Source organism: Chionomys nivalis, chromosome 8 (genome assembly GCF_950005125.1).
Source record: "Chionomys nivalis chromosome 8, mChiNiv1.1, whole genome shotgun sequence".
In the NCBI taxonomy this organism is placed as follows: Eukaryota; Metazoa; Chordata; class Mammalia; order Rodentia; family Cricetidae; genus Chionomys; species Chionomys nivalis.
In genome coordinates this window covers 50,312,138-50,335,214 of record NC_080093.1, presented here as the reverse complement: position 1 = coordinate 50,335,214, position 23,077 = coordinate 50,312,138, and the positions used below count along the sequence as shown (strand labels likewise).

Genomic DNA, 23,077 nt, shown 5'->3' with positions numbered 1-23,077 from the left:
AGTGAGAAAATGCATACATACACATAAAAATAAGTCTTAAGGGGCTGGAGAGATGGTTCAGCAGTTAAGAGCACTGGCTGCTCTTCCAGAGTTCCTGAGTTCAATTCCCAGCAACCACATGGAGGTTCACAACCATCTATAATGAAATCTGATGCCCTCTTCTGGTGTGCAGATAGAACACTGCATACACAATAAATATATATATTTTTTAAGTCTTTAAAAATGTCACAAAGGAGATTTGTGGAGCTCACATGTGCCTTTGCGCTTTCCTTTAGAGATGACATCAAAATCCTACTGTGGACTGGAAGAAAAAGTGCGGTAGTGTGCCCTCCCCAGGCTCTGACCCCAGAGGAAAAAAATCACACACACTGCAAAGTTCATGGTTGTCTGTGGCATTTATTTTTCTGGTTATAAACGCAATACACGAAGAGCATTGGATCTGGTGAGAATGCTTTGAGCCCTGGCTCTGTCACATGCCACCTGCAGGGTTTAGGCCAGTCACTTCTCAGAACTGCCAGTTTCCCACGTGGGAACGGGAGCTCCCTCCAAAGATGGCAGTGCGGATCAAGGAACTGAGCAAGTACTTGGTAAACCGGAAAGTGCTGATAAATGGAAGGGTTAGTATTACCACCCTCAGCTGAGGTAGCACCAGAGTCCGAGCTTCTGCCCCTCCCCCGACTCCTAATCACAAACACAATGCAGGGCCACTGACAGCCCTGGCTGGATGGGTGTGGGGAGGGGAATCACACCATCTTCTCAAGACTGGCCAGCTGGGGTCTCCTTGACCTGGTCCCTCCAGAATCGGGCATCTGCTGTGGCCAGCTGGGTAAGGACCTCCTCCAGTTCAGGCCCGTCTTCTGGAAAACGCTCACAGAAGGAGCGAATGAGACCAGCAGCTGAGGCCTCATACTCTACAAGCTGTACTTCTGCGCCTGGGAGGAGTTGGAGAGAAAACAGCAGCACAAAAGATGTGACTAGGGAAGCAGAATTGTCATTTCAGAGTCATGGGGCAGCGGGTCCTGACTGAGCTCGGTGGCACAAACTGTTCAACGTTAGGTTAGTTATCTAATACAGGTGTTAGAATAACCCGCGGGGAAGGCAGAACTACTGCAGCAGACTTAAATGAACTGCTATTTTCTTTCATCCTTCCCTTAAGTCGTCTGGCATGGTAGTGCACACCATAACCCAGCACTCAAGGGGCTGAGGAAGGAAGATCGTTAAATTTAAAGCTAGTCTAATAGTCTCGACTAAACCAAACCACCAAACCCCAACAAGCACTAACAAAAATGATAATAGTGCCACATCAGGGCTGGAGAGAGAGAGCTCAGGGATTAAGAGTCCTTGTTGCTCTTGCAGAGGACCCAGGCTGCTCTCAGCTTGGCCTCCAGAACCCACAGGGTGACTCACAGCCATCCAGTCCCAGGAGATCCAGTGGCCTCCAGGGACACTGCACACACATGGTGCACATATATACAAGCAAAGCACAAATAAAACAAACCTAAAGTCAATTTTTAAGTGCTATATGAGATGACACAAACACAGTCCTCGGCCTCTTGAGTCCAGCAACTGCTTCTCGTCTCGACCACGACACCTTTCCCAGCTGTTCTAAGCCTCAGTGCCTTACAGGTAAAGTGGGGAACGAACACAGCACCTCTTCCCTCAAGGTGTTGTGGTGATTACGTATGCTGAACACCAGCTGGGTGCTCAGTGAATGCTAGCATTGCTGAGCATCCTACCTGTGAGATGCGCCTGAATTCTGGTGGCGAGCATCCCCTTTGTCACTCTCCAGCTGCTTACCTCTGCACTGTGTGGCACGCGGCATGTGGCATGTAGCTCTGAGGTACAGCAGCTAAGAGTGCAGGCTTCAGGCTACCGCGGCCCAAGTCCTAACTCTGCACCCCCTTAGCTGTGGGGCCTGAGGCAAATGTGATACGTCTATGTATGAGTATTTTAGTTCACAGATGAAAACTTCATTGGGCTTTGGGAGTTAATCCTTGAAAAGGTTCTTTTTTTTTTTTTTTTCAGTATTGGGGATGGAACCTAGGGCCTTATATGGCAGTGCAGAGCACACTGTCAGTGAGCTACAATCCCAGCCTATTGTGAAAATATTTCACCCAGTACCTGGGACCTCCAAGTCCTCCACCACCACCATCACCATCACTACCAACTACCAAAGTGTTGGGGGTAGAACCCAGGGCCTATAGCATAGTGGGCAAAAGCTCTACCATAGGCCTTACTCTAACTCACTACTACCTTTGAAAGATCCAACCTGCTCCTCAGGTCTGGTTTAAACACCACCACTTCCTTCCAAGAACTTTTCTGGAAATTCTAAAGACATAGATAGGATCTTTATCCAAGTGTTTAAAGCACTATTAGTATCCTTCAAACATTCATTGATGTTTTCCTTGGGTGATCAATATCGCCAAGTATTCTCATTCCTAATGGGCTCTGAACGGTTTCAGGAAATGGCTGGATCCCATCCATGGCTCCATCCCTCAGTGGCCTCCCCTGGACTAAGAGATAAGAGATTGAGGGGGTTACTTTGTGCTGAACGGCTGGAGACAGCATGTCTCAAGAAGGTGCCATTTTAACAGGGACCTGACCAGCAAGAAGAACCAGACAGGCACAGATCTGAGTGGCATCATGCCAAGCTGTGGGAGCAGCATGTACAAAGGCTATCAAGTAGGGTGGACTCAGTGAACTGGAGAGAGAAGGGCACACAAGGCACCAGCACCATGCAGTCAGGGTCAGGGATTCTAGAAACGGAGATGTCACTTGAGAAGGGGGACAACTGAGGACATCTCCATCCTGAATGTTGATTCCAATTCTCTTAGGTCCTACTTGGCCTATACAGTTCTAGCTCACTGCCTGACTTTACCTCCCGCTAGGACCTTCCAGATCCTCCAGGCCTTGGCCTGTCCTCCACAAGCTCCCACTCTGTTAGCCTCCCTGAGACCTCTTGCTGCTGCCTGACAACCAATGTCCATGTGTATGAGATGGAAAATGTCAAGATTCTGGGCCCAAAGCCCGTCAGGAAGAACATGGCGGAGAGGGAGCTGTTCCTGAACCAGGTGAGTCATCTGTTCTCTGGAAAGACCCCAGGAAGCTTCACCAATGACTGCAACATCTGTTACCTTCAAGGCGAGTGTTGGGCTGAACAATAAGCTTCCGGGATTCTTTGCGCAGCAGTACTGTGTCCCTGAGGGTGAGGAAGCACTCTGGGGGAGCATCAGTGACCGCAGCGTACCCCTCATACAGGACCCGTCCTGCAACCACATCCCCGGTGGACTTCAGCACCTGTAAGGAGGAGGAATTGAGTGCCTAGGGCAGGCACCCACCTTGCATCCATAACACTCAGCCAGGGACCATGGCCAGGTGCACCTAGCTCTGGATAGGATGTGCTATGATTTGTCTTCTACAAAATTTCAGTGCTAAAACTTAATGACCTTGCTGGGTACAAGGCAGACACCTATAATCCCAGATCTTGGAAGGTAGAGACAGAAGACCAAGAGTTTAAGGTCACCCTGGGCAATATAGGGAGTACAGCCTGAGCTACGTCAGACTGTCTCCAAAACAAATAAACAAACACTCTAGATGGCTACTCCACCCTCCACCCCCTTCTATAGACAGACTCTCACTATGTAGACCATGCCGGACTTGAATTCACCAAAGAACCGCCTGCTTATTTTCTTCATGTTGAGATTACAGTTATGTAATTACAGGCAGATTGTCTGACACTAGTTTTCTAGGTTGGGCTTTGAGGTTGAAGAGATAGCTCAGTGTGTAAGAACGAGAAGCCTGAGTTCAAATCCCCAGCACCCATGTAAACAGCTAGGCAATGACACAGGGGCCTGTAATCTCAGTGCTGGGGGTAGGGGAGAAAGGAGCGTTCCTGGGTCTTGCTGGCTGCCATCCTTGCTTCAGGTTCAGTAAGGGACCCTGTTTCAGGGGAACATGGCAGAGAGCAATGGAGCAGGACACACCCACGTGTATGCCACACATACACACACTCATACACATACATACACACACACATACACCACACTCATACACACACACATACACACACACTCATACACATACATATACACACACATACATATACACACACATACACACGCACATACACCACACTCATACACATACATACACACATACACACACACACATATACACCACAATCATACACATACACACATACACACATACACCACACTCATACACACACATATACACCCACTCATACACACACATACACATACATACACTACACTCATACATATACATACACATACCAAAAGTTAATTTAAATGAAAAATAAGAGGTGGGGCTTTTAAAAGCGTTCAGGCTCCTCCTTTGTGGGTGGGATTAAGGCCACGTGGCAGCGGCTGTAGAAGCAAAGCCATTACTTTGTCTCCTCATAATCTCCCCATGCTCTTGAGCGTCGTTCTATCAGACTTCCTCACTCTCACGGACACTGCTCAGTTCTCTTTTAACCCTTCTCTCAGCAAGCTTCAGATACAGCTCAGTGGTATAGTACTTGCCTAGTAAGACTCAAGTCTGAAGTTCAATTCTCTCGTCTTGCCCCCCAATATTTCTTTCTACTCAGGGTTCTCTTTCAGCTCTTCAGTTAGATCTACCACCCGTCCTTCCTACGAGCCCTCCTCTGTTTATCCCACCGGATCTGGTTAGCTTCAAGGAAACCTACTTAGCTCAGATCACCGCTTGGTGACATGTTCATCAAGCCAACAGGCCAGACCTGGGTAGCTCGAGCTGGGGAGTTAGTGCCATGGGTGCCATGGGAGGCAGCAGTATCAGGAGTGACTCGGGCAGGCACAGTCTACCGGAACGGGTTCTAGTACCCTCAGTGGATGACAAGATCCGAATGTTCAAGTCTCTAATCCAAAATGCTGTGCTATATGTGGTTGACCTCCACACATCTTCTGGTAGAGTACATTTAAAATCACATTTAGCTTTCTTACAAACTTTAAAGATTTATTTGTGTGTACGTGTTTGGTGTGTGCAGAGAAAGCCAGGATGCCATTTGCAGCAAAAATCTTCAGTTATAAAGACGGTACAGTGAGTTCCCAGAAGCTGTCAGCACGGCTTTCTCTCCTCACCAGCTTCATAACTGGCCCATTGCTATAACTAGATTCCAGTCCCACCTAGGTCTCACTAGCATTGCCAACAATGCCCCTTCCTACCCTAGGACCCACCAAAGACATTGTTTTCCATCTAGTGGCTTCTATCCTAATTTATTTTTGGTGCTGAAGGAATGAAACCCAGGGTCTCACATATATTAAGCGCATATGCTACCTCCAGTCCCTAATTTAATTTTAACTTTACAAGCACGTGCTTCAGCTGCGTATAGCGATACACACCTATAATCTCAGCATTTGGGAGGCAGAAGCAGAAGGATGACACAAGTTCAAGGCTAGCCTTGTCCACATAGTGAGTTCTAGGCTAGCCTGGTCCACACAGTGAGTTCAAGGCCACTCAGGGACATACACCTATGACCCTGACCCAAAAAATTAAAAAAGAAAAAAAAATGAAAACAAAAACTAAAATTGACAAATAGAACAGGTGCAGATAGGCTCAGCAGATAAACACAGTTGTCACACAAGCCTGATGACTTTAGTTTAGTCCCCAAAAATCTAGATAAAAGCATAAGAGAATCAACTTCACAAATCATCTCTGCCCTCCATACACACACTATAGCTCATGCACATCTCCTCAATATCACACACAATTTTTTGTTTGCTTGTTTTTGTTTTTCAAGACAGGTCTCACTGTGTAGCCTTAGATGGAACAACTCATTCTGTAGACCATGCTGGCTTTGAGCTCACACAGATCCGCCTGCCTCTGCCTCCCACATACACACAAAATTTTAAAAACAAAATCACCCCAAAACTCCCATGCTTTATGGAAAGATTCTTTAGATCCTTCCTGGAAACAGATGGGTATACAGAGATATTCTGATCCTAATTCAACGACTCATAACTCTATGATTTGTGAAATGTAAATTGCTGAAAATATTCAATATGTTCCTATTCTTGTAGAAAGTACCATACCATAAAGATAGGTTTCTCAGGGGCTGAAAAGATGGGTCAGTAATTAAGAGCACTGGCTGTTCTTCCAGAGGACCTGGGTTCGATTCCCAGAACCCACATGCTGGCTCACAACTGTTGTAGAATATTATTTTAAGATGTGTTACATTTGTTTATGCTGTGGAACATTTGTTTAATGATGCAAAGATGTGTTGCATTCTTTAATTCTGTGAAGCTGTGATTTTTTTTTTTTTTTTTTTGGATTTTTCGAGACAGGGTTTCTCCATAGCTTTTTTTGGTTCCTGTCCTGGAACTAGCTCTTCTAGACCAGGCTGGCCTCGAATTCACAGAGATCCACCTGCCTCTGCCTCCCGAGTGCTGGGATTAAAGGTGTGCGCCACCACCGCCCGGCCTGAAGCTGTGATTCTTTGCCTAAAACACCTGACGGCCTAATAAAGAGCTGAATGGTCAGTAGCAAGGCAGGAGAAAGAACAGATGGGGCTATCAGGCAGGTAAAATAAACAGGAGGAATCTGGGAAGAGAGATCTAGGGGCAAGAAAAGGAGGAAGACTCCAGGGGTCAATCACCCAGCTACACAGCAAGCCATGGGGTAAGAAGTACAGAAATGTGCATAGGATAAAGAGAAAAGCAAAAGGCAGATGGGATGATTTAAGAAAAGTTGGCTATCTGGGTGATGGTGTCGCACACCTTTAGTCCCAGCACTCGGGAGGCAGAGAACAGGTGAGTTCAAGGCCAGCCTAGTCTAAAAAGCAAGTTCCAGGATAGGCTCCAAAGCTCCAGAGAAACCCTGTCTCAAAAAAAGAAGAAAAAAGCCGGGCGGTGGTGCGCACGCCTTTAATCCCAGCACTCGGGAGGCAGAGGCAGGCGGATCTCTGGGAGTTCGAGGCCAGCCTGGTCTACAAGAGCTAGTTCCAGGACGGGCACCAAAGCTATAGAGAAACCCTGTCTCGAAAAACCAAAAAAAAAAAGAAGAAAAAAAGAAAAGATGGCTAAAAATAAGACAAGTTAAGGTCAGGCATTTATAAGACTAAGCCTCTGTGTATTTATTTGGGAACGGGGTGGCAGGGCCCCCAAAAGAGTCAAAGAGTAAAAATAACCAACTGCAGTCGAGAGGTGGTGACATATACCTTTAATCCCAGCACTCAGGAGGCAGAGGCAGCCGCATCTATGTGAGTTCAAGGCCAGCCTGGTCTACGGAGCGAATTCCAGGACAGGCTCCAAAGCTACACAGAGAAACCCTGTCTCGAAAAACCAACCAACCAACCAAAAAAAAAAACCCAATTGCACACAACTGTTTGTAACTCCAGTTCCAGTGGGAATCAATGCACTGTTCTGGCCTTTGCAAGCATCTGGCCTTCCCTTCCCAATCTTGCTCGCCATCACACCCAGCAGCGTTACCACCACACAGCTCTCTGCCGTGATCTGAAGACATCCTGTTGCATTCATGTCTGCATTCTCATGACCATGAGAAACTGCTCATGGCTTATTCTCAGTCACGAGAAAGACGTGCTGGATGAAGGGACTGGCCAGGAGGTTAAGAGGAATTGACAGAATGGAACGGAGGGATGGAGAAGAGGCTGGAGGTGGCCAAGGTGAGACTTTCACTTACCTGGAGTCTCCGTAGGAACCGCTCCAAAGCAGGTTTGCCCACTGACCAGATCTTGCTGCGGTCCAGGTGGACACGGGCATCCGGGCGCCCATCAGAGCCTGTGGTGGGAGTGACGGTAACAAGTCCTTCGCCAGCCTCCAGCAAAACCCTCAGGATCACGAACCGGGCCTGCATGTGGGCCTGCCAAGGCCGAGGGAAAGAGGTCACGTGTAGCCCATCTGGAGCTGGATGCAAAGCTTGTTAACGTGTTCAATAAAGCTGTCAGTCGTCACTGTCCATGTAGTCCTTCTTTACCTTTCCGCCCACTCCTCTCCCCTCAACTTCTTCCTTTCTTCCCCCCAACCTGTTCACTGGGGCAGGCTGTGAGAGCAGAGCCTGGTGCCCTATGCCCCCTCACCACCTGCCACAGCTCTTAATGCTCCAGACAGCAGTCAGTCCTGGGGTCCCCTCACCACAAAGACCCTGAGGACTCTCTCTTTCCCAGTCTTCGTTTTTGTTTTGTTCAAGACAGGGTTTCTCTGTGTAGCTTTGGCTGTGCTCCATCTGTAGACCAGGCTGGCCTCGAACTCAGAGATTCACCTGCCTCTGCCTCCCAAGTGCTGGGATTAAAGGCATGCGCCACCACTGGCTGGTTCTTTCCCAATCTTTTTTTGTGCTCAACAATGAAACCAAGTAGACACCATTATCCCCACTTCTACACAAGACATTGAGGCCCAGAGAGGTAAAGTGACTGGTTCAAAGTCACACAGGTGCTAAAGGAACAGTAAGGAGTCAGACCTCAGTCCAGACTCCAAACATGTTTTATGTGAGTATGTATGTGCACACACATAATTCTCTTTGTATTTTTCTCTTTTTAAAAACTTGCTTCATTTTGCTTTTATATGTATGGCTGTTTTGCTTACATGTATGTGTGCCACATGTGTGCAGTATCTGTGGAGTCCAGGAAATGCTGGATTCCTTGGAGTTACAGACAATTCTTATCTGCCATGTGGGTGCTGGGAATTGAACCCGGGTCCTCTGGAAGAGCAGCCAGTGCCCTTAACCACTGAGCCATCTCTCCAGCCCTCTTTTCCCTTTTGTGATGGGCGTCTTGCTATGCTGCCCAGGCGTCTCAGGAACTTCTGGGTTCAGGTAAACCTCCTGTCTGATTCCCCAAGTAGCTGCAAGGTTTACGGTGTATACCTTGGATGACATGCACTGCCTCCGCAAACCGTTTTTATTTCATTTTGTTAAAAAAAAATAAAAAGGGCCCGCAATCTGGCTTGATGCCAAGCGAGCCTGAGAACTCGAGTTTGCCTCCCGGTACTCACACACTGGAAGGAGAGAACTATCTCCACACAAATAATAAATTAAAAAAAAAATTAAATCACTGTTGATTACCATAGTTTCAAACTATATGTTGATCAGGTGTGGTGGCAAAGAGAGGTGCCTCTCTGAGTTCAAGGCCAGTCTGCTCTATAGAGAGACTTCCAGAACAGCCAGGGTTACACAGAGTAACCCTGTCTTAAAAAACACAAAACAAAAAAACAACAGCAAAACCATTTGCTGTAACTGAGTAGCCAAGTCAGGTGCTAAGGAGGAAGATTGCAAGAATTTGGATCCTCACTCTTTCTCTGGCAGAAGAGATGCGGCTTGTCCCGCCAACCGTAGAGTCTGGGGTTACAGTTCCTCTGCGTTTGTCCCATCCCTGCACCCAGAATCCTGACTGTGGCTCCCTCTCTATCCTGAAGGTGGCTCCTCGCCAGTCCCACCTGTCGCCAGTTGGCCGCCTCAGGAGTGTAGAACTCCAAAGCCAACAGCCCAGCCCGAACCATGTTGAGCCAGTTCACGTAGATCACGTCTTCTGCATCCGCTCCCTCAAAGCCAAAGATCCTGGTGGACGGGGGGACAGGGATGATCTGATTAGCCCTATGCTCCAACACCTGCAGAGCTGCCCCGTCTGGGGACTCGGCCACCACCCCCCAGCCCACTGTCCCTACTCCAGCACTTGGGGGTTGAGGCAGAGGTAGAGGCCCACACTCTCGGCCCGGCACTCTTCGTAGCTGGAGGCAATGGTGCTGAATTTGCTATCCCATGTCTCTCCACTTCGGTACCAGCTCTGAATCTAGAAGGAGGACCCAGGACCCAGGAGTCAGGCCCCGCCTGTGTCCCCGCTCCCAACAGCCTGGCTTCATAGATGATCTCCTCACCTGCTCCCCAGTCTCTGGGTTGGTCACTGTATCCTGGTCAAAGTTGAATGCACCTTTTTCATCCTGTAGAAGAAGGGTCATGAATGTGGGGTGGGCTAGGGGATGGTGTCCCTGGGCAGAATCTAAGTGGCTCAGAAAGATAAGGAAAGGAACAGTCAGGCAGAACCACAAGTACATTGTTACCCTAATGCCTGTGACCCTCAGCTCTGTGGTGCCAACAACCTCCTCAGGTCCCTCAGCACTAGAGGAACACCTACTGACTTCACTGCACAGAGAGGGAAAAAGGAGGGACAAGGGAGGGACCACCTGAAATTGTCTGTGAACCCAGACTCTCCAGACCTGTGTAGGAGACACCCTGATGGGTAGGCCAAAGAGCCTGTCTGCTTCTCCCCATGTGTGATGGCCCCATGCTGCCAGCATGACCCCCCCACACCATACGCCAAGCGTTTTTCATATATCACACACTTAATCCTCACAGTCGCCTCCTGGGGAAGGCTCTGTCATCACAGGTGGGAAACAGGCTTGGAGTCCAAGAGTCCCCAAATGGAATGGGGCGGCAGAACCTCTCTGCCTCCAAATACTCATCCACGTTTGCTAAAACCCTACTGTGCCAGGGCCACGCTTCACCTTCTCTTTTCCTTCATATTAGTTCATGTGATGGTGTCAGAAACCCCATTGTACAGGTGGGTCCACTGAGGCCCAACCAGAAGAAAAGTATTTAAGAACATGGCCTGAGTGAGGACTGGATGGGACGCCATGCTTGGCTGCTGCCCCTTCAGCGGGTTTCTAAATTCTCTTGACTTACCAGATCCAGCGCCAGCCCTCCCTCATCTAAGGGTGCAGCCCCACCAATGGGAACAGGCCCAACCCAGAACCCTGACCTCACTGTGGTCCTTACCCTCCTCTGCTTGTTTAGCTATGTGGCTCCATACTGGGAACCCACGAGTTTCCTTAGCCTGCTGGAGAGACTATCAGCCTTTCTGTGTTCCTCAAGTGCAAGCCAAGGGCTCCAGGCACTGTGGCCAATGGGGAAAGAGAAGCGCTCTGGGGAGACAGCTCCTTAAGTAGGAAACACTTGGTTTGACCCTGCCCCCCAACAGCACCAGGATCCCAGATGACTGAATGGGTAGAGAGGACTCTCCAAGACAGTTCAGCTGGTGGCTGTTGACCAGGAGTGCCTACTGGGCTCAGGCTGGGGAAGCGCCCCTTGAAGGTGTGACTCAGGGGCCCCTAGACAAGACACCAGGAAGGGCTGGGCCCTGCTGCTCATGCAAAGTTGTCTCGCTCTGCACCACGAGCCTGGACTTTCCCAGATACTGAAGGGAGCCACGCTGCCCCAGAAATGAACTCATGGTGGGACAGGTCAAGCGGCCCTGCTGGCCCTGCTTACCTGCACAAAGAGCTTGCCGCTGCCGTGGCCCAATAGCTCGTGCAACCCCACCTGCACATCAAAGGATGGTCCCTTCCAGCGGATATACAGGTCCTGTCGAGATAAGGACCCCATGGATCACCATTTCCCCATGGGCTCATGGCAAAGCAGGCCTCTCAGCAAGGTTGAGGCTCATGTGGGGAATGTGCTTTCTGGAAGCCACGCTTAATCCATTCCATACACGTGGAGCAGCCCATCGCAACCTCACAAGGACCCAGGAGGAGGGACTGCCTCCATGGTGTGAAGGAATGGAAGCTCCTCTGTGACAAACCGTCACGTGGCAGGCAAGTGGCTAGGCCAGGACCAAAGCTGGACTCTGACCTTACCACAGTGTTGGTCCATATGCCTTCCCAGACTCAATACAGCCAGGTACAGTCTGGCCCCAAGCCTCAGGCAGTCAGTGCCTACCTTGTCCTCTTCCTCCAAGAACGTGAGTTTCTCCCGCTTCGTGGCATAGGCCACAGCCAACACATTCCCAAGAGACACATTCTTAAAGCCTTCTGTCTGTCTCAGGTCATCATCTAGAAGATAAGGAAGAGAGGGAAGGGCAGAGGTCAAGGGGAGCTGACAGAAGGGGGAGGGGCAAAGGGGAGGAATATATGGGGACTTCCTTGAATTGGGAGGACATGAAGGGAGCTCACAGTTGGGGATGTTGATGCCGGCAGGGATACCAGAGCCAGCAAAGGTGAGGACATCCAGGGAGGTGAAGTCAGGGGTGAGGAACTTGTCCTTTTCAAAAGCAGGCGGCCAGGGTAGCTCCTTCAGCAGCTGCTCAGCACTTGCCACCAGCCGCTCAAACTTGGCACTCATGGCTTTGTTCACCATGGCTACGAAACCTGTCGGGAGGTGGGGCTGCGGTTTGGCAGTATCCTGGGATCCCACTGTACCCTACCCAGTTTCTCAGCCATCACGTGTATAATGAACACTGCTGTGTGTAGCAGCGCTATGCTGGCTGCTGGCAACCACAAGGTCCCAGGTCCCAGGCAGGAAAGCTGCAGGCGTGAGTGAGAATTCCTTCACGTTCCTATGACCTCAGGCCTGAGCCTCCTATATACTGCTGGGACTTTCCTCTCTCCTGCCAGGCTAATCCCTCGCTTTAGCAATTCATTGTTCAGCCTCTCTATACAGAACGGGGAGAAAGAGAGTAGGCAAAGATCAGTCTGAATTCTCCAGCAATGACCTGCCTGTGGGACGGGGACGGAGGCAGTCTGCCATCAGCTGGGGACGACGGCGCCATCAGCCTTGCAGAAGAGGCACATCCACTCTTAACTGTTGGACAGATCAGTACACACAAAACTTCATGATGCTCAGATCTGATCACTTGACACCCACAGATCAGATGGGCAAATCCAGCATAAGAAATCATGTCTGAGCCGGGCGGTGGTGGCACACGCCTTTAATCCCAGCACTCGGGAGGCAGAGGCAGGCGGATCTCTGTGAGTTCAAGACCAGCCTGGTCTACAAGAGCTAGTTCTAGGACAGGCTCCAAAACCACAGAGAAACCCTGTCTCGAAAAACCAAAAAAAAAAAAAAAAAAAAGAAATCATGTCTGTCTGTCTGTCTACCTAGAGCCTTGCCAGGTCAGGCAGAAAAGACAACACAGCCAAATGATTCAGTCAGGGTAATTGGACTCAGCCATCACTATGGTAAAAGTCTCACATGATGGCTCAGTGAGACAATACAGGCTAACTTTGTACTACACAATGCCGGAACGTTGCAAGTAACTGGCCCAGGGCTGCTGTTTACTTCTAGGAGGGAAGGACAGAACCCTAGCTGGAGTTCCACACAACAACCCCCATTCCATGAGAAGTTACCTTCAAATTCTCCTCGGGAGCCAAAGGGGTCACGGTAGCTCTCAATGAAGCCAATGTAACTACAGGAGAGAAGGGGGAGATGAAGGAGATCTGGCAGAAGCCATGAAGGGGGAGCAAAGGCTGGCACCTCACCTCTCTACAATGGGGCCTTTATCCTGGATCCAGAAGCGGGAGCCCCTCTTATGGGCCTCGATAGAGCCCTGGGTGAAGCTCTCCACGTACTGGGCCAGCATCTGCTCCTGGTGGCTGTTGGCCGCATATGTCTAGGGGTAAAATGAGCTCTGGTCGGCCTTGGACCATCTACCTTTGCTGCCCAGAGGGGTTGGAAGTGGCCCCCTCAGGCCCCAGCTAGACCTACCTTGGCTTTCTCCAAGTGTTCTGCCACCTTCTGGAGGATGGGGGCATAGTCCCCCCGGGTGACCCGGAAATGGCTTCCCTGGAACTCACAGCTCTTCAGCTTGGAAGTCAATTCAGAGTCAAGAGCAGGGTCTAAGGAATGAGGAAACATTCAGGGAAAAGCCAGTATAGCACGCCCCAGCAGGCTTTTCACTCTGGCCCACTAAGAACTTCAAAGTCTGCTCATTGCCAACAGAAATGAGGGGCTAGAGATGGGGCTCAACTGATAGGGCGCTTGCGTGGCACGCACAGCCCTGGGTTTGATACCTGGCACTGCATAACCTAGGCAAGAAGCACATCTGTAGTCCTGGCGTTTGGGAGGTAGAGACAGGAACATCACATTGAGTTTAGACCAGCCTGAGCTAGAGTGGGGCTTGGTCTCAGAAAGCACAGGGGCCGGAGTACCTGGCTCAGGTACGGTTCCAACCATCAAGCCTGATGACCCGAGCTTAATCCCACATCGTGAGAGGACAGGATCAACCTTTGTGGATCGTCCTCTGACTTCTATTCCAGGACATGTGTACACACGTTATGTGTGAAAAAGGCAAAAGAAATGAAGCTGCAAAACAGCCGGGTATGGCACTGCATACCTGCAATACCATCAGTTGGGAAGTAGACATGGGGAGAGGTCAAGGTCATCTCAGGTACACAGTGAGTCTAGGGTACCCTAAAGACTACAGAAGACCCCACCTCAAAAAACAAAACCCCCACAAAATCCAATACTCTCTACAAACATACACCAAGAGTTATGCTGAGCACAGCAGTGCACACCTGTAATCCCATCAGGCTAGCCTGAACTACAAAGTTAGACTCTATCCTAGAAAAATAACAGGACTAGAGATGGCTCAGGGGTTAAGAGTCCATATTGCTCTTGCAGGACAATGATGGTGCCCGCCTTTGATCACAGCACTGGGGAGGCAGGGGCAAGCAGATCTGAGTTCAAGGCCAGCCTGGTCTACAGAGCAAGTTCTAGGATAGGCAGAGCTACACAGAAAAACCCTGTCTTGAAAAACAAAACAAACAAACGAACAAGAGTATATATACTGCTCTTGCAGAAGGCCCAGGTTCAGTTCCAGCACCCATATCAGCGTCTCATCAGCGTCTCACAATCATCTGTAACTCCAGTTCCACGGGATCTGACACCACCCTCTCCTGGCCTCTTCAAGCACCTACACATACGTAGTGCACAGAAACTCACACAGGCATACACATTATACACACAAAAAGAAATATTCAAAAAGAAAAAAAGAAAGAAATCTTTGAAAAAAATAAAAGGCCAGTTTTTCAGTACTTGGACTAGAATCCAGGGCCTGGAGCATGCTAGGCCAGGGCTCTACCCACAATCTACATTCTTAGCTCCAAAGCCACCCTTGGTCACTGTCCTGCCCCACAACCTGTGCCATCCACCTCCAGCCGAGGGATGAGGAGGGGCCAGCTGGGTCAAGATGGACTGGGCTAGAGCTGTTCTGAGCAGGAAGCAGGCAACGCACTGCATGAAGACGTAGCGACGGGATGCAGGATCAGAAGCTGGAGAACGTGGCTAAAGCAGATGCTGGAGGCTGGGGATTTGGATGGGTAAAAAACAGCTACGAAGGGCCGCACAGAGGCCTAAATATACTCGCTCTCCTTGGTCCCCACTGCTGCCACTCCCTGTCTGAGTGACCAAGGAGATGCTGATCTTGCTCTGGGGTGGGCCTGAGACCAGGTAGAGCCAATCAGAGCCCAGTCCCTTGTCTACTTGCAAGGACTGGTTCACATTAATATAGGACTTGAGAAAGATCGAGAGCCACTTTTCTGCTGTATGAAGAAACAACTGGGACCAAAGGACTCTCTGTGCTGGAGGAGCTGGGCTGCTGCCCCAGACGGCTGACAGCAGACATTAGAGCCCGAGCGCACCTGCGTTCAGTACTGAAGCCAGTCGCACCTCATAGTGGGACTTCCCTTCCTGGTCGACCACCTTGAAGAGCCGTGTGTTGTATGCACTGAGGTTCTGGAAAAAACCAGAGGAGGGTTTGAGGAATAGTGAGATCAGGGAGACTGGAGGGAATGGAGGAGCGGCCATTCCATGGAAAACAGTGAGGCAAAGTAGGGGCTTCTCTGAGGGATCTTCCCAAGACTACAAGAGAAGGCAGGCCTGAGCTTCACACAGTAAATGCTAACTTAAAAAGAATACTGAGCAGTGCACGCCTTTAATCCCAGCATTCGGGAGGCAGAGGCAGGCAGATGGCCGTGTTCAAGGCTAGTCTGGTCTGCAGAGTGAGACCTTGCTCGCCTCAAAAAACTAAACTAAAATAATATACTGGGACTGAGAGACGGCTCAGCAGTCACAAGTGCTTATTGCATTGCTTTTGCAGAGGACACAGGTTTGGTTCCCAGCACCCACATGGTGGCTTATAACCGTCTCTAACTCGAGTCCCAGGATAGCCAAGGGCTCCTGAATAAAGGTGGCACACATTACATACATTCAGGTGTGCACACATGTTCATACACACACACACACACACACAAATAAAACAAGCAGATTTTTTTTTTCTCATTAAACACACACACACGGTTCCACACATGCCACAGTGCTTATGTGGAGGTCTCAGAATAATTTCAGGAATTAGTGCTCTAGACAGCAGAGGAGCAAACTCATGTCACTGGGCTCACTGGCAAGCACCTTCACCCACTGAGCCATTAACCAGTCCCAGGAGCGATAACTTTCACTAAGCACCAACTCGACTCTGTGAGGCACAGCGCCACCTCAGCTACTTCTTAGCTGTGTGCAATGGAATTGGGAAACATCAACATAGCTGGCAAGGGGCTGAGGGACACAGGCCCCAGGAGCCCCATCTTGGAAGTGTGAGAATGGCTGGGGTGGATGCATCCTGGTGTGCCTGTAACATCTTTGTCTTCCTGATTGGCGTAGGCTTACCTCACACACAAAGATTCCTTCAGTCTTTTACACCTCAAGGACCCCAGAACAGGTGCCCTGGTGAAGGAGCAGGGACAAGGGCCCCATCAAACTAGTGTCCCAAATTCCCAATTCCCAAACCTCAGAGTCCAGAAAGTCCTGGGCCAGCTTAGCATCTTCCATGGTACAATTCCCAGAGAAATAGGTGGTGACTCCCTGTGGGGGAAGAGATGGTGGGAAAAAGGGTGAGTGGGCAGACACACGGGCGGAGTTACTGAGGGCGCAGGTGGGACCCTATACGGCAGTTGATGGCTTCCTTGCTAGGCTCTCTGCATCCCCTCCCAGCACCTCCACCCTGTCATCGAAGTCCAGGGAAAGAGTTGTAAAATAGATTATCAGCTTGGGACATTTTTTGTTTGTTTTTTTTCCCTGTGAGACACAGGGTCTCACTATGCAGCCCACATTGGCCTCACACTCACAACCGTTCTGCCTCAGCCTCCTGAGGGCTGGGATTACAGGTTTGTGCCACCAGGCCTAACTCAGTCTTTCCTCTAGCTCCACCCCCACCCATCTTCGCTAGCTGGCCCACCCCTAAGGCCTGCCATACCCTCTTCCCAAGCAGCCCAAGGAATCCCTAGAGGCAGGGACCCTGGAGTCCCCACATCACTCCCTCCTAGACTCCTTTCTCCCAGTTCTTTTCTCCTTCCCTCTTCATGCACCCACATCCTGGCAGGACAGATCTGGAAGAACATTCTGGAAACATTCCATACAGTTCTCTTCCCATTACAGATGACAAGCAAGCCTGTAGTGCCAAGTGGCTTCAGCTGGAGAGCAGAGGAAGAGCACCCCGCCTCCCATCAGCTGCCCTTCCACACATACCAAGCAGCCTTAAAGATGCCCTCTAGTCTACCAGGCTCTTGGATGGTGGGACTCACCTCTTTCCCCAGCCCTAGGTGTCGAAGTCTTGGCTCCAGGGAGAACATAAGCTCCCCACAGATCTGCCACAGCTCCCTAACTTCTGGCTGCTGCTGAGCAGCCTTACTGCCCAGGATCACACGTTCCAACTTTTCCTGCAGGAAATAGGAAGCCATTGGTCTGGCCACATGCTCTGCAAACCTCCAGAACCTCCCTCTACTTGAATCTAAGACCCCAGAGTATAGCCCAGGGAGCAGCAGCAGTAGCAAACCCTGAGAAGAGCTGAGCCTCAGGTACCACAGACCGGCTCAGTCAGACACTGCATTGAACATCAGCAGACCACTGATACAGGCATTCACATCTGAGGAATACCAGTGCATGGGCTCCGCCTACTCCCAGTGATGACCAGCGGGCACCTAACAGTTCCCATTTACACACCTGCCCTTGGCTGACTCGCAGATCAGCAGTCTGAAAGGGTTGTACTTTTCCTTCGTGTGTGTGTCTGCAGCACTTGGGGGTGCTGAGTGACACCCCGGTCACAGTGTCCCACTGACAGTGTTACGGCTTGAGTTACCTTTGACTCCAACCAGGGCCCCTTTTTCGTTCTCCAACCACAGCCCACCACTGCCACCCTGTCACCCTCCCCAACTCACCTTAGGCAGGTTAGGAACAAACTTGGTGTCACCAAAGGACTTATAGTTGCCCATGTTGGAGTAGACCCCTGCAGCATAGACCAGGAATGCCTGGGGAGAGGAGTCATGGCATAGTGTCAAACACTTGAGAAGCACCGCTCCCTTTGCTTTCAGGGAGATGTCAGCCTAAGACCAGAACACCAGGGCACACCAGTGTGGAGGAGGCTGGGAAATTTCAGGGCAGGACCCTGATCCTAGGAGGCCCCAGTCTGGCCCAAGCTGTTGCTGCAGATCAATTTTCACACCCACCCCACTGTGTTGCCAAACTGGTTTCAGCAGTGACCAGCTACCTCAAGCACCTGGTGAGAGCAGAAACCTGCCTCCCACAGCTCCAAGGGTAGGCATGCAAGCTAGCTAGGCCGGTCAGAGAATCACCCTCTCTTGCTATAGGCTGAACTAGAACAACCAAACTGGCCAACATCACCAGGCCTAGATGTTCTAGTACCGGAATGGTGAGAGAACAGTGAGACATGAAGATCCCATCTCTAGATAGCACTGAACAACTGAATCCAACTGCGCCTGAAGCCTCTCCTGGCCCTGGCCCTCGTGAACTAACGACCCTCTTGTTTTTTAGTATTTATTTATATTTATTTATTTTGAGGCAGGGTTTCTCTGTGTAGCCCTGGCTGTTCTGGAACTCACTCTGTAGACCAGGCTTGCCTAGAATTCAGAGATCTGCCTGCCTCTGCCTCCCGAGTGCTGGAATGAAGGTGTGCATCACCACTGCCCGGCTGTGCTTTCTTTAAGCTACTTTCGGTTGAGTCTCTGCTACTTCCAGACAAAAGAACCCCACTAGAAATAACTGACACTGGGTGGTACTTCCCACTTACAGGCATTCCCACAGAGATTAGCTCGTTTACACAGCAGATCAGGGCCCAAAGACAGGAAACTATTAGCCAAAGTTCAAAAAAGTTAAAGAACCTTGGCTCAGAGGTAAACCCATCTGATTCTTTTCTTCTCCTTACAGAAAACCAGGTCTTGTCTCATATGCTCATAACATGTTTAAAAGATATTTTATTTGAGGTCTGTCTCACTATGTACCCCTGACTGATCTAGAATTCAATATGTAGATCAGGCTGGCCTTGAACTAAGAGATCCACCTGAGTGTTAAGATTAAAGGTGTGTACCACCACACACAGAAGATATTTAACAGAATCAGATCATTATAAAAGTACTGAGCCTTCAACCCAGCATTTCTATGTCTACAAGCAGTTCCCACTCACACCTGGACAGGAAGAGCACTGTGGCACTGCTTGCAAGAAAAAAGAAGAAATCATCTGAAATGTCCAGCATTAAAAAAAAACAAAAAAAAACAAAACCAGTTGGGCAGTAGTAGTACACGCCTTTAATCCCAGCACTTGGGAGGAGGAGACAGGTAGATTTCTGTGAGTTCGAGGCCAACCTGGTCTACAGAGTGAGTTCCAGCACAGCCAGGGCTACACAGAGAAACCCTGTCTTGAAAAACAAAACAAAAAATCAAAAAAGCAAAATAAAATGAAAACCTAATCTGATTTCAGTGTACACTGCTGTAGAATGCTTCACAGCCAATAAAAGGAAATGGATTAATATATAATCCATGGAAGTTCTCCAGGAGACAGAGATCTACAAAAAGGGAAGCATACAGAACACTGAGAACACGATGTAAAAGGTCACACAGGCCTGGGGGGGATGGTTCAATGAGTAAAAGCATTTGCTGTACAAACATGAGGACCTGAGTTTGAACACCCAGCACTCACATAAAAGAGGAATGACCATGCACACATGTGACCTCAGCATTCGAAAGGTGGGTGTGTCTGCAGGCTAACCTGGGAGCTTTATAGTCATCAGCCAGACATAACAACAAGCATCGGGTTCAGTATGGACCCTGTTTGGGGGCTGGAGAGATGACTCAGTAATTAAAAGCGGACCAAGTTCAGATCCCAGCACCTGTATCAGGAGGACCCAATGCCTCTTGCTTCTGTGGGTACTTGTAACTCAACACACACACACACTTAAAATAAATCTTTGTAAAAGAGAGAGAGAGATCCTGTTTCATGGGAGTAACTTTCTATATGCTCCACACCTGCACATATGCACACAAGACTGTCATTTTACATTTTAAAAAAGTAACTTAAATAAATATACCATGCATATACAAGTATCAGTATCCAATGCACCGACATGGAACGGAAAAGGACTAGCCACAGTAGCTACTTCTGGAGAGACAATGAGCATATGTGATTTTGTGTTTTGGATGTTTCTGAACCACTGTAATGCACTAAGAATTAGTGTGTTATTTGGCTAATACATCTACAGACAAATAGGGGACAAACAGAACATCCTCCCCAGGTTCCTCTCACTATGCAGAAGAGTAACTCAAACTTCCTGATTTCTACCCAGGCTGCCTTTCTGTCCTCTCAATATAAGCTGTGAATTCCTTTGTACAATCACTGCAGACTGCTGAGAACTATGGTGCCTAGGCTGGTCTCAAACTCACAACAACCTTCCCACCTCAGCCTCTAGAGTGCTGGAATTAATGGCGTGTGCTACCACGCCTGGCTTGGCTTCCTCTTGAACCAGGCACTGTTCTAAGTAGGTCATCACAATACATGTGCATACCATGTGCATACCATGTACAGACCATGCGCAGACCATGTGCATATTCTACAGATGACAAGTCTGAGGCTCCAGGTAGGTGTGCATGTGAGCATGCATGAGTGTGTGCATTTCAGCCCGCAACCATTAGTCTAATCCTCTGTCTAGCTGGAGAGAGAGATCTGTGCCCCTTGGTTCCAGTCCTTCACACCCTTCTAGAAGCCCCTCAGAAAACCAGGCTTGCCTGTGAGAACTGACCTGGTATTCTTCTTCAGTAAGGCCCTCAGCCAGGGCATGTTGGCGCAGTTGGTCAGGGTCCTGAGCACGGAAGAGGCGGCTAAGCAGAGCATAGATGTAGGGGGCTTCAGGGGAGGTTTGGAGCAGCACAACCAGGCCTCCGTACCAAGCAGCCCTGGACAGGTGATGGGCATAGAGGCGCTCTGTGGGGGACAGCAGGCGGAAGGCCTCACGGCAGTCCAGGCTAGACACGCCGATGTCATTGGGCAGGATGTACTGGGTATCTGCCATGGGCCCTGCAAGGACACATCACAACCGTCTCAGAGAACACATCATCTTCACATCTGAACTCTCATGAACTAACTTCTTCCACCCAAAAGCCCAGGAGGCTTTTCACCTGATAAACTGAAATTCAAAGACTCAAATACTTAGTGGGCCCATTTGGGCCTGTGGCCTCTCAGACTTAAAGTCTGAATCCAACTACCTCATATTACAGATGGGAAAACTGTGGCTCAAAGATAACAAGACTTTTTCCTAATGATACAGAGGAGGAATCGGCAGGAAAACCCGTCATTGCTAGACTCCCAGCCAGGCCACTCCCGGTGGAACTTCCACCCTCTCAGGCATCATAGCCTCTTGGTCCAGAACTCCTCAACATCTCCAGCCCATCACCGCTGACAAAGGCCAAGGGTCTGGCTTCCTATCCACCCCTATTTCAATCTACTCCAGCAAAGAGATCTAAAATCCAAGCCAGCCACTTCACTTTCCTGCACCTCTCTTTCCTCCTCTGTAAAACTGATTATGAAGATGTCACCAAGCTCAACAGCTGGGTATGCAAATTAGAAGAGGCCACCTCCAGGACAGGAATGTAACTCAGCTGGTAGCATTTGCCTAGCACTAACCAGGCCCTGGGTTGGAGTCCTCCAAGGCCAGGCTGGGGTACATGAAACCCTGTCAAAAACAAGTAAATCAAAGAGTAGTAATGTTTCTTGCATGCTTTTCCTTCCCAGAATCTGCCCCAAAGCTCCTCGCTTTTCTTCAGCCCTTCATTATCCTGCTTTCTTCTGTTGCTACGCCTGGGAAGCTGTACAACGTCACAACCCATTTTCCAAATAGACACTGACACTTGGAAAACAAGCAACTTATCCAAAGCTTTGCAGCCCAGATGGGACCCAGGGAATTCCCAACACACCACATTCTCCACGCCCCGCCCCCGACTAAGCACGCGTTTCCACCCTCCCCGCCCCAACTACCCAGTCGACGGGGCTCGGAAAGGGGTGTTAACTCTTTACTACCCGGAAACCCTTCTTGGCCCGAAACCAGGGGTAGATTTGGAAGAGGCACTGAAGGATGGACAGAACGAGGATGATCTTGCGCGCACAGCCCGGCCACGCTCTGATCCCCTGAAGATGATACACCGTGACCCCAAAACCAGGGCGCCGCACCTCACCTGCTGCAGCAGCTCCGTTCGCAAACTCACTTCCTGCTTCCGGCTCCCTCCCCCCATTCATGGGATTTTACAAGCTCCGCCCCCACCGACCAATTGTCTGGCCCCTGAGATCAGATGGGCGGCGACTCCAGCCAGTACAGGAGCCGAGGACAGCACCTCCCTCATCTACTCCCCGCCCCCGGCCGCTATGGGTGGTGCTTGCTTAGAAGGGCCCTGAGGCCTTGGCCTTTTGTACCCTGGCCACGCTCTCACAGAGGAGTGGCGAATGGGGGAAGTGGTTTGGTGTCTCAGTAACCCACGTGGCTGCTGCCTGGTGCAGACCGAGGGAACTGACAAGGTCCCCAAACAAAGGGCTCCTATACATAGGTAGCCTCCACCCACACGTAGCTGGGACCGTGCTCTCTTTGGGGTTTTACCTCCAGTGTCCCTCCGACCTGGGTTTGGCGGTTAGCAACAGGCATTTAGAGAAGAGCGTAGCAATGTGGATCCCCCTCCTCTCTGGATTTTGGGTTTGGGGATGATATTTGAAGACTGCAAAACTGTTGCAAAGAGTGGTGGCTACACGCGAGGAAGCTCCGGCAGAGCAGAAGTAGTTCCACCCAGGAGTGCAGAAAAATGGTACAGGAGCTTCACTAGCGCGGAAACAAGGCCAGCAAGGAGCTGGCATTTTCTTGGTGCAGATGTTCACCGGACAGAATAGGAAAGCAGCCTCCGGCCACTCGGGCAGCCCAGGGTGCAGGCAAGCATACTGTCCGCTTTTACTAGTCAGGGTGATGTCTGAGTGACTTCTAGTAGTGTGTGCAAGTTC

General features: G+C 49.9%; 1 protein-coding gene across 1 annotated transcript; it reads right to left on the bottom strand.

Moving 5' to 3' along the window:
• Nucleotides 1-387: 387 nt before the first annotated feature.
• Dpp3 (dipeptidyl peptidase 3) lies at nt 388-22,304 on the bottom strand. The gene is made up of 18 exons (XM_057778990.1): nt 22,270-22,304; nt 20,841-21,115; nt 17,970-18,059; nt 17,337-17,471; nt 16,543-16,617; nt 15,402-15,495; nt 13,468-13,598; nt 13,242-13,372; nt 13,110-13,168; nt 11,937-12,131; nt 11,704-11,816; nt 11,257-11,349; nt 9,867-9,929; nt 9,657-9,781; nt 9,429-9,549; nt 7,678-7,857; nt 3,135-3,297; nt 388-932 (listed from the first exon to the last, which is right to left on the bottom strand). Exons 2-18 carry the CDS (start codon nt 21,108-21,110, stop codon nt 757-759), a joined length of 2,214 nt encoding a protein of 737 aa, XP_057634973.1. The 5' UTR covers nt 21,111-21,115; nt 22,270-22,304; the 3' UTR covers nt 388-756.
• Between the last annotated feature and the right edge of the window lie 773 nt (nt 22,305-23,077).

Coding starts and splice junctions, on each gene's coding strand:
- Dpp3 (XM_057778990.1), bottom strand. CDS start 21,110: ATGGCAGATACCCAGTACATCCTGCCCAATGACATCGGCGTGTCTAGC. Junction 13,599..15,401: donor GGCTTCAGTACTGAACGCAG/GTGCGCTCGGGC, acceptor CTCATTCCTTAG/ACCCTGCTCTTGACTCTGAA. Junction 13,373..13,467: donor AACACTTGGAGAAAGCCAAG/GTAGGTCTAGCT, acceptor TTTTACCCCTAG/ACATATGCGGCCAACAGCCA.